General features: G+C 33.9%; 2 protein-coding genes across 2 annotated transcripts; one reads left to right on the forward strand and one right to left on the reverse strand.

Annotated features, from left to right (window-relative positions):
• Window positions 1-5,408: 5,408 nt before the first annotated feature.
• On the reverse strand, window positions 5,409-11,791 carry LOC139508701 (uncharacterized). Its single transcript, XM_071296006.1, has 5 exons — window positions 11,647-11,791; window positions 8,598-8,729; window positions 7,305-7,388; window positions 6,378-6,473; window positions 5,409-5,782 (listed from the first exon to the last, which is right to left on the reverse strand). The coding sequence occupies exons 1-5, from the start codon at window positions 11,789-11,791 to the stop codon at window positions 5,679-5,681; spliced, it is 561 nt and encodes a 186-aa protein (XP_071152107.1). The 3' UTR covers window positions 5,409-5,678.
• Window positions 11,792-12,021: 230 nt separating this feature from the next.
• On the forward strand, window positions 12,022-15,925 carry LOC139508700 (uncharacterized). The gene is made up of 4 exons (XM_071296005.1): window positions 12,022-12,184; window positions 13,733-13,822; window positions 14,492-14,581; window positions 15,837-15,925. The coding sequence occupies exons 1-4, from the start codon at window positions 12,022-12,024 to the stop codon at window positions 15,923-15,925; spliced, it is 432 nt and encodes a 143-aa protein (XP_071152106.1).
• The last annotated feature ends 624 nt before the right edge of the window (window positions 15,926-16,549 follow it).

Consider the following 16,549-nt stretch of genomic DNA (forward strand, 5'->3'; position numbering starts at 1 on the left):
CTGTGGATTAATAAAATAGAATAACCACCATGTAACCCCGGCGAGAAGAAATTCCATGACTTCATGAACTATCATGAATGGTTCGTGAATGTTCATGAATGGATACATGAAAATTCATAAATAATTCATAAATGAAGGTTCATGAATTTAATTCATGAACTGTTCATTAAAAGTATTTTATGAATGTTCATGAAGTTTTGATGAATCACTAGCTGCTCATAAAAATTCATGAAATGTTCATTAAAAGTATTTATGAATGTTCATGAAGTTTTGATGAATCACTAGCTGCTCATAAAATTCATGAAATGTTCATTAAAAGTATTTTATGAATGTTCATGAAGTTTTGATGAATCAGTAGCTGCTCATAAAAATTCCTGAAATGTTCATTAAAAGTATTTTATGAATGTTCATGAAGTTTTGATGAATCACGAGCTGATCATTGAAATTCTTGAAATGTTCATCTGTCATATGCATGTGTTATGAATAATAGATGATTTTCTGGATAATGAATAACATTTTCTCAAATTTTATGAATTAACTATTACTCAACTGTCATTTGTATATAAATTGAGGCTGCAGGAAAAAAAAAGTTAGACCAAAAATTTAGCGGTTTAATATTTAGGCCAATTGCAAAATCCATAAAACAAAATTGTATATGATTCAAGTTTGTTCAGCCAATGTAATGTTAACTGTAATTTTCCATAAAACATCATTCACAGTTCTGTAATTCTCGTCATAACATTTCTACAGACCCAATCACATTGTTGTGTAGTCACTACTTTTGTCCGTGAGACAGCATTCACAGTTCTGTTAAGCCAGGTTGTAAAATTTCCTCAGACATTGTTGAGTAGTAATTTTTTAAGGCAGTATACTTCTATGGATTGCAACTCTATGATGACAGTTCTGTTATGGCAAGTTTTAAAATTTCTACAGATCAAATCACATTGTTGAGAAGTAATTTATTTAGGCGCTAATTATAAAAAAAAAACAGCATTCACAGTTCGGTTAAGCCAAGTTGTAAAATTTCGGCAGATATTTATTTAGTCACTACTTTTGCCATCCTCAAGCCAAAGTTCTCCAGTGGTAAATAATCTATTTTGTCACTTCTTTTTTGGATTATGATTTTGAAGATTGTTATGATTACTGTTCGGTAATTTTGTTGTTACCAAGTTATTTAAAGTATTTATCGAGATACAGCTACATACTGTAAACAAATACATGTACAAGTCTCCTTGAAAACAGAATGTCCATATGAATTTGGCATCTTAGCAATGAAAATTTTCCCGTTGACTTTTGGATCTATATACCACAAGTTTTCTTCAAGTTCATTTACCAACAAAAGTTTGCATTTATCACAAGCGGTAGAAGTAAATAGATATTTTCCAGCCGTCAACTCCCCAATACGGTACTCTGTTAAATATAATGGAATTACAAGTGCAAATATAAGTTGAGTTTGTTCATGAAAAATAAAATATTTTACTGAACAAGCAATTCCACGTTTAGTTAAAAAGGTGTTGCAAATTCGTCTTTTCATGCGGGTATAAGAGCCAGAATACATTTTTTTACCATTTAACATTACCCTATCCACCTTTTTAATACAGGATGTATCACTTAATCCCAATTCTTCCAGAATAAAGTTTGTATTTTCATCCTTAGGCACTTCTGTTATTGCACCGGCTATTTCACAGTTTGCAACGGGTTTAAGATTCTTCCAGTTTTTTCCTTTAAAGATTAATGGAAGATTGTTTCGCAGCAGTGCCTGAGCCTCCTTAATTTTCATCACTTGTTTGGTGACATCTCCAGTTCCATGTACAGTTTTGGTAATCATGGAGTTGCAATCCTCAAACGGAAAACAGCTCCAACTCCAGAGTGGACCCAACACTCTAACATATTCAACCATATGCATTCCATATTGTGGACATTTAGTCCACAAGATCCAGCGGGATATAAATTGCTAAAGTTCCTGAAGAATGCATCTAGCAGAATGTGTGCTCTCTGCAGGTCATTTTTTGATATTTTGTCACCCAGCAGAAAATAAACACCTTCAGCGAGACAAGCAAAATGTTCAAGGTATTTATTAGGCAAAATTCCCTCTACACATGGAATTCCATAATAAATTAACCACGCTTGCAATTCAGTTGCTTTAAAATGTGTATAGTTTTTCTCCAGGTCCCTAGGAAGTCTCTCCATACTTTCAGGGGGTTTATCGAGTTCAAACGTTTTGAAATCACTTCACCTTGTCACCAATAAAATACTCTTTTTTACTTTCAGTAGAAGAAAACCATTTGTATATAGAAGGGTTTTGGTAACTCCAAACAAAACTCCATGCATATAATCTGGCGGGGTGCCACTGACAATATCAAAGTTTTTCAAATCCAACAATGGAGATGTACCCTTAAATCCCTTAATTCTATTTCTTTCTGTACCCCTTTCCATGGCAAGCTTTACTCCAGCTTGATTCCGATTTGGATACTTCTCTGCTGTTTCCTGTAAGGAAAGCAACCTACTTGTACCTTTTCCCTGTTTCACTGTCTTCCCAGGTTCTTCACAGGTAATACAAGAATCACTACCATTATATTGAGTCATATTCAAAATGGCTGCCTTAGCAGGCAAATCATAAATTCCACATATCACTTTCAATTTACAGTGGTCTCTCACCGTTTAATTTTTCAGTAATACCAGTATCATACAAGTCATTCATCAATTTACAAAAGGATCCAATGAATGTATTAAATGGAGGTTTTCCCTTCCCTTGCCAAATCCCCGCAAGGATCACATTTTCCCTGGCAAATTCTAGCACATGGATTTAACTCGTTTACAGCCATAAATATTGGCCAAAGCTGAACTTTAGAAGATGAGTATAGGCTTACACCATCTGTATTAATAACTGCTGTTAGATTTGTGTTGTCAGTTCCATTTAAGAAATCATTCTCTGACAACAATTTTCTATAAAGCGATCCATCAGTTATGTCGGTGATTGTTTCATTGTCTTGTAAATGACGATTCCTAATATAGTTCTTATTCTTTAGTACATCCTCCCAAATACCTGAAATTAAAAATATCATTTCATAAACTACGAAAGGATAAACATGTATATTAAAGTGTATGTTCCAGCAGACCTGTTGATAAAGAATGTGTAATAACTATACTAAAGTCTGTTTCACATTTTGACATTTCTAAGAACATCAAATACTGTAAATTGAATATATCACATTGAAAATTTAATTTAGCTATAATTCCGGCAACTAAATTTAGTGACAACATGCTTCCTCCCTCTTTAGCTTTCTCGGTACTCATGTGGAAATTGATGATTTTTGGACAAAGTTAAAGTTCTTGATAAAAGCAAAATTACCTATTTCCAGTAATCTCACTTTTTTATACAATATTAATATGCATAAAAATAAATGAAAGAAATTAACACAACTTAAAGTATTTAACTTAGGAGGGTGTTCCGTGGAACACGTGTTTCGCCTGCCAATGGCATTTAAGTAACCTTTCATATTTATTAAATCAAAATTTATATTTAATGAACGGCTGAGCAAAAGGATTGATTAAATGAGCTGTTCTGGCTAAGTGAGCCTCTAAAATCAGAAAAATCAAATTTAAAGCATTAGGTGCGCAACTTAATCCGTCAAGGAAGATATCCTGAAAGTTTGGTTGAAATATGACCTACGCTGTGAAGAATTGTTCAGTGAGCTATTTTGGCTCCGTGAGCCTCTGAAATTGGAAACATAAAAACTTAAAAACATTAAAACATTAGGCGCACAACTTAATCCCTCAAGGAAGATATCCTGAAAGTTTGGTTGAAATATGACCTACGGCTTTGAAGAATTGTCAAATGAGCTATTTTGGCTCCGTGAGCCGCTAAAATCAGTGAAATCAAAATTTAAAGTATAAGGTGCCAGGGTAGGAAATTCGCCTATAAAACATGTTATTACCAGCCCTGATTTTGAATTTTACATATATTTGCTATATAATCCAGTGGCGGATCCAGAACTTTTTATTAGAGGGGGGCCCACTGACTGACCTAAGAGGGGGCCCCACTCCAGTCATGCTTCAGTGATTCCCTATATAATCAACCAAATTTTTCCACGTAAGGGGGGGGGCCCGGGCCCCTCGGGCCCCCCCCCTGGATCCGCCACTGTAATCAGTCAAAATCTGCTAAATATTAGCCAGTCCTGCCAAGAAATTATTAGTCACGGACTGGCGGTCAGGCTAGTATTTCCAACTCTGAAGGTGCACAACTAGACCCCATAAGCAAGATATCCTGAAAGTTTGGTTGGAATCTGACAAACAGTTTCGGAGGAGATGCAGATACAAAAGGTGACGACACCAACTGACGGAGACGACGACAACGACGAAGTACGACGGATAGTGATCCCTATGTATCGACTCTGCTTTCAGCAGGCGACACAAAACTGTGACTCTATGTCCAAAAATACTGAAAATCCCCATTTTCCCACATGAGGGGAGCGAATCCAAAATATACAAAAATTGCCAGAACATCATCTTAATGTAATTTCATATAAATTTCAATATTTGCATCTCACTTATTTTTGAAAATTAAGAAATGTGAGAGACTCAGCTCTGTGAAATGTACTTTAACAGACCTATACCATGACAGTAAAACATTACCCTTCCGGAGCACCTGTGTTCACTCCCAGTTTTTGGTGGAGTCTGTGATGTTCAATTTGTTTTTGGTTTGCGTGTTTGCATGTTTGTTTTGTCTTTTGTCTCAGTCTTTTGTAGACCAGGTGCTGTCCCTTGTCTCAATGTTTTCGTTTTTTCGGTTGCTCTTTAGTAGGGCTGCAATGATACACCTACTCCACGATACAAGAGTGACGATAGGATACGTATCGCCATACTATTTCATAGGAATATTCATGAATTTATGCACATGAAAAACAGAAGACTTCTTCAGTTGTTACCTGAATTTCATAAGGGTTTCGTTCAGCATGCCTTGCTTTTTTTTAAGTAAAATACTATAAAAAGCAATACTAAATATGTCTTTTTTTTAAAAATGTTTTTGCATATATTGTAGTTTTAAAATTTTATTTTGAGCTTTATTGTGAATGTATCATCAAACTCAGTTCTTATGATTAAATTGTGATACTTTTTTTTAAGATATGATATGTATAGTAACAAACTGTGCCTATTCACTAAAGTTAAGTTTATAATACATACACATTGAATAGGGCATATTAGTTACCTGGCGACTGAAGTAAGTTCTTTAATTGTCTGTTGATGTTGGCCATGACAAAACTTGCTCTTGGCTGCTTTACTTTATTCAACATCTTGAAGCGGGGATTATTACACTTTCCACACCTTACAGTGTCTGTGTCAGCTGGAAACAATTCAAAACAACTTTCACAGTAATGGAATTCATTTGCAAAAGTCATCGTCCAGATATTTCCATAAATGCTCATACTGTATATTTTGTAAACCTTTACAGTCAGGGAATACAGTTTTGAAGGTTTTTAAAATGTCTTTACAACCACTTCCTGGAATGCTGTTTCTTAAAAAACAAGCCAAAATTTCCATTTCAGTGTTTTTCTCATCAAATTCTGATTCAGCTGATGTCTCTAATTCCTGATCAGTTGAATTCTCAGAAAAGTTGGTATCATCGTCATCAGATAATGTGCTTCCAGTTGAAATGTCATCATCATCAGATAAATTACTCAAAAGGTCATAATCTGAACAATTTTCACTACTGTAACTGCTGTGTGGTCATCATTATCCTCATTTATGTTATTTTCAAAACCTTCTACAGCTATCAGGGTTTCTAAAAACAAAAGAAGATAAAACATAATTCAAAGATCACACTGTATGCTAGTCTGAATTTCCTCTGACTCACAAGATACCGTCTGGTATCGCACTTCAAACACTTCATATACATTTATTTGACATGCACTAAGGACCTACCCTGTTGATATTGAAAGTTCAATGATTTATCTGTTTTGCTGATACCATTTTTAATTGCCTTTCTCTTATTTCAACGACGCTTTGGCTCATCTTTTCCTCGGCATCGTGTATTTTGACATTACTTTCACTTTGTAGCTGTATTTAGAATATTTGAATCATGTGACTCATGACGTTGCTTATAGACTTTTTCGTGGTTTATTTTGTTTGATTTCTAACATTGGCGGCATCTAAAAATAAACCACGAAAAAGACTGTAGCTCGCATCATGAGAAAATATCCTGTCATGTGATTCAAATATTCTACTGATGCAAGCTATAATCCTTTTCATGGTTTATTTTTAAATTCTGCCAACTTTCGTCGAGGGCGAGACAATTAATATTTTAAGAATACATGTTAAAAGAATCTTTTCACTCAGGAATCTATTTGTGAAGTGAAGAATATTAAAATCAAACCTACCTGACTGGCTTTCCATTTCTGTATCACTAAAATCACGAGAACTGTCTATACAGATTTGTTCACTGTGCTGCTCATTAAAATCAGATGAACTGAAATCTGAAAAAGTAAAACCAAGAACAAAATCAAATAATTTTAGGCACCCTCTTTAACATGAATTTGTGATGAATTCCTTACACTTTAACCATGCCTCTGCAATAACAAATGATGCAAGATACATGCATTTATCAAAGTGTCTCAACTGTCAACGAACGAAACTGTAGATTTCAACATGTTCAAATATACTGAATCCTTCTGCAAGTTTCAAAGAAATTTAGCATATATTTTATATGACAGAGAAATTCATCTCTGCATAATTCAAATCTGTTGAAATCCAATTAATCAAAACTCATAATGCAAGAAATTTACCAAAGTTGGAATTGAAATATATACAGATCCAATGATCCATTATGCAAACATTTAATTCATGTTGTTCTTCTTCTACCATGTCTACAGGTCAATCCCAGACATGTATGACTGTATTTTATAAAAAATAATGAATTTTAATCTTCCTTCAGGAAATATACCAAATTAAGAACGAAAATCTTCTGTATTCCTTAATAACTGTTGTTCTTCTAATGCCATATAATTTGTATATTTGGTTATTAGGATACTTTAAAAAAATATTAAGTCTGGGAATCTTCCAGGAAAATAACCAAATTTTTTTTTAATATTTTGAAATATGTTGTTAATTTGTTATTGATCATCCAAGATCCCTGTGGTCATGTCTAACAAATTTACTAAAATATCATGTAGCCCATGAATATCGTTTATTGTGTGAAAAATTAAAGGATCTGGGGTAAATGTACATTGAAACATTGAACACATACAATGTACAAATGGAATTTATAGTATGTTTATTTTGAATAAATCAATTCCACCAATACCAACCTGTCACACTTGTAGGATCAATGTTGATGTCAATTTCTGCCATCTCTCTGTGTTCTGTTGCACTTTCCACTGCATTTTCAATACCTATAATAAATAAATAGGACAAACTGTAGCTTATCTGCATATCACCTGTAATAAAGAGCTTTGCAGAGTGCAACAAATACTTCCCAAGCATTAGTCAACAAGAGAAACTGTCTGAAATCAGCTATCTAAATAATCGGCTTGTCATTATTAAGTACCAGACAAAAGTTTGTCAAAATCAAGCTTCGTTAGAATAAAAAAAACTTACAATTTTTGATATTGCAGCCTTTTGACCCCTTTAATATACATTGTATCTTAATCCTTATAACAATATATAAATTGGGAACATAATCAAGGAAATAGATCAAGAAGACATGACAAATCCGAGACAAAAAAAGAAGACCATCTGCAAATGCGGAATAACCATTAAAATTCTGACTTGGTACAGGCATTTTCTAATGAAAATGTTGGGTTAAACATGTTTTACGGGCCCAAACCTCCCACTTGAATAATGGTTGCTCAAATGCAGGACAAACAAGTCTGACCTGATAGTCATAGTCACATTAGTGTAAAACAGTGATCATAAGAGTACAAGTAATTCACGGACAAAAGTAAAGAACATACACATTTAAGACAAGGTCCCAGAACACAACGAAAATTTTACGACCACGTGACTAGAACAAAGAGTGATCCTGAACTTTATCAAAACAGTAAAAGCGACATAAAAACTTTCAGCATACTTTATGAAAGATATTTTCATAAGGAATCTTTTTGAACTCATTTTCATGTATACATGTATGGACGGACAAGATCAAAACCTTGAAAAGGCATATCTGCAATAAAATAAATTAGATAAGAGAACTAGATGTGAACAGCAAGATCTTCAACCAAAACCTATAAGACTTACTGTAAATTCAGAAATTATTGCGTGCATTTATTATTGCGATATTTTCATTTTAGACTTGAATGCGATTTTAATTTTTACGATTTTCAGAAAAATCCTGTTAAATTCATATAAAATATTTCAAAATGCGAGTTTAAATTATTGCGTTTACAACTCAGTCGCATTTTTCGCAATAATAAAAACCTCGCATTAATTTCTGAATTTACAGTAGTTATAATGCAATTGATCTTTAATTTATACAATCAAAACTGTAAGATTCAAACATCGACTGACCCTCATAGGTGACAATAAATGTAGCTTAGTCTTTGGGTCAGAAGAGCTAAAAAGACTACATGTAGATGTACTGAGCTGTCATTTACTGAACTTACTACTTCTTTCACTTGTACTTGTCTCTGCTAGTTCCAGAGGACCCTGTTTTTGCCTTCTTGATATTAAAGTAGTTCTTGGAATCTCTATACTAGTATCTTCTAAGTATTTCTTTTTAGCTCGTTTTACAGGACCTAAAATTTAAAGGTTAAACAAAGGTTCAAAGTTTGCTTGGAGAAACAGCTATTGTCCTGTAAGGTCTGGTGATACATAATGAGACGGAACCAAGTTTTTTTACTTCTTTTTGACTTCCGAATGGCCGAGATACTCACTTTGCCACTCATCATGGTCTGTGAAGCTTGACAGTTATTAGTGTATGAATTAATTGTACGTAATAACTGATGAGACATTTGCGACGAAAAATTTGTATAGTACAGACTGTAACAAGCCACAGACATGTAAAATTTGCGGTCGTACAAAAAAATATTCATTTTACCCAAATGGATGATATGTCTTATAATCACAGTGACTGTCTACACTAATTGTATCAGCTGTTGCACGGAAAATGTCATGTAAAATTTCTGCTGATTTTTTGTTTGGATGTTATGCAGAAACGGAATAAATTAAACAGCAAAATATTGTTTGTGATAATATTCAATTTAGAAAAATCGCCTGCGCAAACGCATAATACGCCCGTCGTTAACACTGTCAAATGTAAAGGCACTGGCTTAAATTAAGTAAAGCACAATTGAGAATTCCGCAAAATAAACAGATTATTTGACTTTGATGTCCAATAACTAGATCATGCACAAAGTTTAAAAGTGATCTTAGTGAGAGAGTAACCTAGAAAAAAAACTAACATTTGGCAAATAACTAACCTTAACCCTTGAAAGAAAACTGAAATCATGCCAAAAATTATACACGTTACAGCACACTCATCATACACAAAGTTTGAAGCAAATTGGTCAAGTGGTTCTTGAGTACGACGGCGACAAAGGAAAAATTACCTTAAATTTGACAAATAAAGTCCCATAACTCTTGACTGTAAAATCAAAATGTCGTCAAAATATATACAGATCAGGACCTCATCATATCCAATAACTACATTATGCAAAAATTGAAGTAAATTGGACAAGGGGTTCTTAAGTTAGATAGCGTCATAGGAAAAATTGCAATAATTTTGACGAATAAAGTCCCATAACTCTTCACTAGATTACGATAATGTCGTCAAAACATATACAGACTGTAACATCATCATATAAAATATGTATGCAAAGTTTGAAGAAAATCAGGCAAGGGCCCCCCTTTAGTAAAAGTGCAACAAAACAAAAATTGCCTTAAATTTGATCAATAAAGTCCCATAACTCTTGAACGAAAAATATAAATTTTGTCAAAAGTATACAGACTGTGACATTGTCATATCCAAAAAGTATGCAAAGTTTGAAAGAAATCAGTCATGGGTTTCTTAAGTTCAAGTGCGATATAGGAAAAATTGCCATAAATTTGACAATAATGTCCCATAACTCTTGAACCACAATCTAAATTTCGTCAAAAAGTATACAGACCATGACATCGTCATATCCAAAAAGTATGCAAAGTTTGAAGGAAATCAGTCATGGGTTTCTTAAGTTCAGAGTGCGATATAGGAAAATTGCCATAAATTTAATCAATAAAGTCCCATAACTCTTGAACCGAAAGTTTGGTGGTCCTTGGAGTGTGTGATTTTCATTTGTTTTTTGTTTTGCGTGTATACATGTTTGTTTTGTCTTTTGTCTCCGTCTTTCTGTGGGCCCAGTGCGCAGCCAATGTCTCGGGATTTATGTTTTTAAGATTGCTCTTCGGTTTCTCTGAACTTAATCTAATATAATTCTTCACTGTTCTTATCATCTGCAAGCAGTATCACAACTTTTGAGGACCACTAAAAACTCCCAAATAACATTATATATCTTGTTTGGTATGAGATGACATTGGTATGAGTTTACTGTTGTACGAGTTTTCGGTGGTACGAGTTTACTGTGGTATGACTTGAACTTGGTACGAGTTTGCAATGGTACCACTTAACTATAATTCATTACTCGGGGAGGGTAAGTAACACTTTCCTTGGCAGAAGAGAACTAGAGATTGTGTGAGGATTTAATTATGCAGATTAAATAGGACCAGAGAATAAAAGAATGTCTCTGAAAGGACCCATCATCCGGATAGTTTTTTTTAACTTCAACCCAAAAGACTTTTATCTCTAAAGTCTCGTATTGAGTGATAAAATCGAACTGGTACAGTCTGTGCCAAACTTTTTCATCTACTAGCCCGAAAACACATTTTAGGGAACAACCATTTAACTTCAAGGGGGGGGGCTATGGTTTTTTCTTAAAAAAATAATCTGATTCCCAATTTGCTGAAAAAAAATATTCTGTTCAAGCAGATGACAAAAAAAAATATTTTGATTCCAGATTTTCCCCATACCTATAGTGTATTATTTTGAAAAAATAATTCGATTGAAAGCGTTGAAAAAAAAACATAGCCCCCCCCCCCCCCCCCCCCCCCCCCCCTTGAAGTTAAATGGTTGCTCCCTTCAGAAGTTTTTCTTAAGTATTCAACCAAAAAGTCATGTAAATAGTTTTAGTTGTACATTGGGCTGTCCCAGAAATAGTCTGTAACCCCCCTATGGAAGATGCTGGAATTTCCAGACAATTTTTTGTTCTCAAACCCTATGGAAGATGTTGGAATTCCAGATTTTATAAGTCTTGAGACAAAAATTTGGTTAGACAAATAGGTGGAAATCCAGTAATTTTTGCAAAATCTGAAAGAAAATTCCTAGGAAAAAAAATTTGACTATGCATGTCTTCCATAGGGGGGGGGGGTTACATTTTATTTCTGGAATAGCCCATTATGGATTTTATTTGTAAATACAAGGGGCAGCAGCTGTGTGTGACTGGCATGGGCATGACAAATGCAGAACAAATTACAATCGTTAACGACTCCAGTTCTCTACCTGGAAGAAGTCACTAGCCAGAACCAAAGATTCACCAGGCCGGAAAATTTTTACTAGTCAGGGCACAGACTGCTGCCAGTGCTGGCAATCGGACTCGAACCCAAGATTTATTATGCACTTACTCATGTTATGTGCCGAATGCAAATGGTATAATACACTGTGCTTGGACGACAATTGTCTGTAACACCTTTTACATTGGAACCTATTTTTTCCAGTTGCATCCTGAACAACACAATATTCCGATTCTTTACTTTGATCACTGTCCATTGTTGATGATGACGACCATGTTGATTGATTCTCCGAGATGATGCTGTTAATTGTGCTCTGATTGGGCGATACTCCGAGATGGTGCTGTAAAGTGAGCTCTGATTAGCCAGTTACACCAGAAATTCCAAAAACGCTATCCGATTGGCCGACGCAATTCACGCGGGTTTTAAGATTTAGGCGCACTAGAATATTGCAGACCCGAATCGCAAAATTCAAACGGCACCAGAAAAATGTATGTTTTATTACTTTGGACCAAAGAGAACAATTACAGCATCCATTCCTTTAACGCCATAGTCTCCCCGAGAAGGGATTATGAAGATTATGAAGAAAAACAGGATGTATCCGCCAAGTACCAAGGAAAAATATATCCTGCAAGGATAATCAAGAAACACGGTATGATTTTTCTGATATAAACAGATTTCTCAAAAATATATATAAATGGAATGCACTCCCTAAGGTAGTCCAAATAAGTATGCCGTCTCGTATTTGGCCATGTAGAATAGCCTTTACCATTTCACGTCATTCCAACGTTTTAAGATGCTCATCTAAAATGTCCACCAGAGATGTAAATTACTCGATTTTGATTCATTTAAGGACCCTTTTGTGACACAATTGATGGCGGAGTAAACAAAATACAGGTAGGAATATTTTGACATAAAAATCGTTTCATCAGATATTGTTTTCAGCGAAAAAAAACGTCTGAAAAGTTGAGAACAAATTTCATTCTCAACGTCCAGCCGCAAAATGGCGGTTAGCTTTATGACGTCTGAGGGGAACAAAAAAAAATCAAATTGAAAAAAAAACCTGATAGACCGCATAATTATTTGGACTATCCCTAAGGCAGCAACCATTTGATTTTCTGGGGGGGGGGGGGCTTTGGATTTTTTTTGGAAAAAAAAGTTTGTTTCCCACTTTTTGTGAAAAAAATAATTTGTTTCAGACCATGAGAAAAAAAATTGTTTGTTTCACCCTCAGCTGCCACTCTACGTAATGCTAAAATTGATATGAAAAAAATTGTTTTCGCCGACGTGTTGCGTCGCGAAAAAAATCCATACCCCCCCCAGAAAATCAAATGGTCGCTGCCTAAACACCCCCACATCTGATTTGCTATTTTCAAATAATAGTGCCGTATTTCAAACGGTAGAATTTCCACAAATTTTCCATAGGTTTAACATTGGAATGAAAAAGGGGTACTTAATCCTAATAATCATGGTTTGCAATGATTTTTAAATATACTGTTGCGTGCCAAATTGTTCAGTCTATCTTTTTTACTGATCTAATTACATCCACAAAATTAGATTTCTTTCAAATTTCATTTGACATTGCCCCATGAAAAATACAGGTGAACACATTTCAATTATCAATGGCAATAGAAGAAATCAAAACAAACACCTGTTTCATGCCTGTTCCATATATGGACATACATATGTTTACTTGTTGGGATCATCTCAATCATTCCAAGGTCTTTGTTTATTTAAAAGCTTGGACCGTGTGAACATTTTTCGTATTAAGCGCAGCGCTTTTGCGCATCATACACAATGACAAAAACGTGCTATGGACATGTAGTTTTTAATATCTGCATATTATTTCATAAATTTGTTCTATAGGTCAACTGCAATAGGAAATTTGTCTAGCGACTTTATTTGACCTATAGAACAAATTTATGAAATAAAAAGTGGGGGTCAGTGTGCAAAATTTTTCAAACCATTTAAATGTATAAAACCCTAGGAGTTCGAAAATCTTACACAAATTCCAAAATGTGAAGAGTGAGCTTACAATAAAATGTACTGTAACTTATTGAATTTTCAATGCTTGAGTTAACTCAAGGATAACCAATTAAAGCTTAAAGCTTATTTCCAATTGTGTAACTTAAACTATGGAGGAATGTTGTTTAGGTGGTCCCCTTTTCAAAACACTGAAATTATTTCCTCTTTTTTTCAGAAGACAGAAAACATCTGGAAACAAAAATGGATGAAATCATAAACTCTGTGATAGAACAAACAGAAACAGAAAAACAGTCAGAGAAAAATGGTAACATTGGTTCTTCCTTAATGCATTGTTATATGGCTTAAAAATTTTGAGGCCACATTATGGTACAGATTTCATGCCATACTATTGTTATAACACCTTTTTTCATTTAAAAATTTCTTCTTAAAAATTTAACTAAAAGTCCTTTACGAGTAATTATCACATTTGATGTGAGTTTCATTATTTCTGAACAATCTGATTGGTTTATAGACCTTTACGTCACCAATCAAATGATGTTTCATATCTTAATGAAATTCACCAGCAAGTGCTTAAATGACGACGTCGTTCTAAACAACAAGTAATACCAAGTAATACGTTAAGTAATACCAAACAAGAAAAATGTTTTATAGTTTCAACTTCAATTTCTTTGAATTGTAATTAGTTTATTTTTCATGATTACGAATGTAATTATAAGGATTGAATTCAATAGTGTAAAAGCTTGAACGGTTGTGAACATTTTTCGTATTCCAAAATTCCAAAATGTGGAGTGAGCTACCTTGCAATAAAATTTACTTACTTATTGAATTTTCAATGCCTGAGTTGAGTTAACTCAAGGATAACCAATTAAAGCTTAAAGCTTATTTCCAATTGTGTAACTTAAACTATGGAGGAATGTTGTTTATGTGGTCCCCCTTTTCAAAACACTATGAAATTATTTCCTTTTTTTTTCAGAAGACAGAAAACATCTGGAAACAAACATGGATGAAATCATAAACTCTGTGACAAAACAAACAGAAACAGAAAAACAGTCAGAGAAAAATGGTAACATTAGCTGAGCCTCAATTTTGTCTACTAAATGGTGACCAAAACCTACTAAATTTTGAGATTGGCCACCAAAACTCAACTGTTGGTGGCCAGCTGGCCACTAACTTTTTGGAAAAAATACTTGATTTATGTTAATTTGGCAACTAAAATTAACAATTGGCCACTAAAATTTTATGATTGGTGGCCAAAAGGCCACCTTGAAAAAATTTCTACTTTGAGGGCTGATTAGTTTGTTATATGGCCAAAAAAATTTAGGCCACATTATGGTACAGATTTCATGCCATACTATTGTTATAACACCTTTTTTTTCATTTATAATTTTTTTCTTAAAAAATTAAAAGTCCTTTACGAGTAATTATCACATTCGATGTGCGTTTCATTATTTCTGAACAATCTGATTGGTTTATAGACCTTTACGTCACCAATCAAATGATGTTTCATATCTAAATGAAATTCACCAGCAAGTGCTAATGACGACGTCGTTCTAAACAACAATTGCATTAAGTAATTCCAAGTAAGAAAAATGTTTTTAGTTTCAACTTCAATTCTTTGAATTGTAATTAGTTTTATTTTTCATGATTCCGATTGTAATTATAAGGACTGAATTCAATAGTGTAAAAGCTTGGACCGTGTGAACATTTTTCGTATTAAGCGCAGCGCTTTTGCGCATCATACACAATTGACAAAAATGTGTTATGGTCATGCAGATATTAAAAACTACAAAAAAATTGCATTCCATTCTTGATTCTAAAAATACATGTATGGTACAGTATGATTATTACAGTATAATGGGACTCAGAAGGCATTTTTTATACAACTACAATACAAAATGCATAATATTTATTTGATTCGTGTGTTAAAAGGACTCAGAAGGCATTTTTTTTATATACTACAAATAAATGCAATTTTATTTGATTCTGGCCTTAATTCCTTAAAGAACAAAATAGAAAATAAAGGCTTTAAGCACCTTGAGAACGCCAACAATCGGTTCACTAAAAGCCAGTACAGAGCAAACCGATAATCAAATATAATGCACCAGCCTTGGTGTTGGAAAAGACTGACAGGTTCTTGGTGTTTAAGATTATGTGCTTGTTATTTAATATTATATATTTTGTACATGTACATAATAAATTTCATTAAGAATTTTTGTGTGACACAAAAAAATCACACAGAAAAATTGGTGCATTCTTGGTGTTTAGACGCCAGCTTTTGATTTTTTGTAATATAACACTTGCTAATAATTTCATTGTAGGTGCTAATTCTAGTAATTCTGCTAAATCCAGTCAGGATGCCAAACAAAGAGAAGAACAGAATAACTCCACTCTGAGAAATCATCTGTAGATGAAGGTATGAACAAAATATGTAAGCATATGGTAATGAATTCAACAGACAGAACATGCTAAAAGATTAGCATTCTTCATTTTCACCGCTGCAATTTTGTTTACTGAAAATAATTCGCAGTTCTGTTCCCGAAAAGTTATGAAAAAATTCCGGAAATGCCAAAAATTTACGGCTGGTTGGTCTTTAATATTTTTAGCTTGCATGACCTGAAGGGTCTTGTGAGCTTTTGCCACCACTTTGCGTCCGTCCGTCCACATTTAACATTGATCTTCTTTGAAACCACTATGCCAAGTTTGACTTGACCAAACTTGGCATGAATGATCCTTGGGTGGACCTCTACAAAACTATTTTTGCCGATCTAAAAATCAAGATGGCTGCCACAGCCGAACATAGTTTAACATAGGACCCTATGGGAAAAATCATACAACAGTGCTTCTTGTATGCTCTTTATTTTTATTGGGTGTGGTATAGTTTTACATGAGATTATGTCTCATGTGTATACCCTATTTATAAAATAATAACAATATCTAAAATAATGTAAATTTGAAATTCAAAGGATGAACTCCCTCCATCGTAGTTCTTTCCTTAGCTATTTTTGGCATTATTATTCCTTAAGATTCTTTA

This window comes from Mytilus edulis, unplaced genomic scaffold, assembly GCF_963676685.1.
Source record: "Mytilus edulis unplaced genomic scaffold, xbMytEdul2.2 SCAFFOLD_1449, whole genome shotgun sequence".
Lineage (NCBI taxonomy): Eukaryota > Metazoa > Mollusca > Bivalvia > Mytilida > Mytilidae > Mytilus > Mytilus edulis.

Coding starts and splice junctions, on each gene's coding strand:
- LOC139508701 (XM_071296006.1), bottom strand. CDS start 11,791: ATGGACAGTGATCAAAGTAAAGAATCGGAATATTGTGTTGTTCAGGAT. Junction 8,730..11,646: donor GCATTCGGCACATAACATGA/GTAAGTGCATAA, acceptor TTTAAATTTTAG/GTCCTGTAAAACGAGCTAAA. Junction 7,389..8,597: donor AAGTACAAGTGAAAGAAGTA/GTAAGTTCAGTA, acceptor TATTTATTATAG/GTATTGAAAATGCAGTGGAA.
- LOC139508700 (XM_071296005.1), top strand. CDS start 12,022: ATGTATGTTTTATTACTTTGGACCAAAGAGAACAATTACAGCATCCAT. Junction 13,823..14,491: donor AAAACAGTCAGAGAAAAATG/GTAACATTGGTT, acceptor TTTTTTTTTCAG/AAGACAGAAAACATCTGGAA. Junction 14,582..15,836: donor AAAACAGTCAGAGAAAAATG/GTAACATTAGCT, acceptor ATTTCATTGTAG/GTGCTAATTCTAGTAATTCT.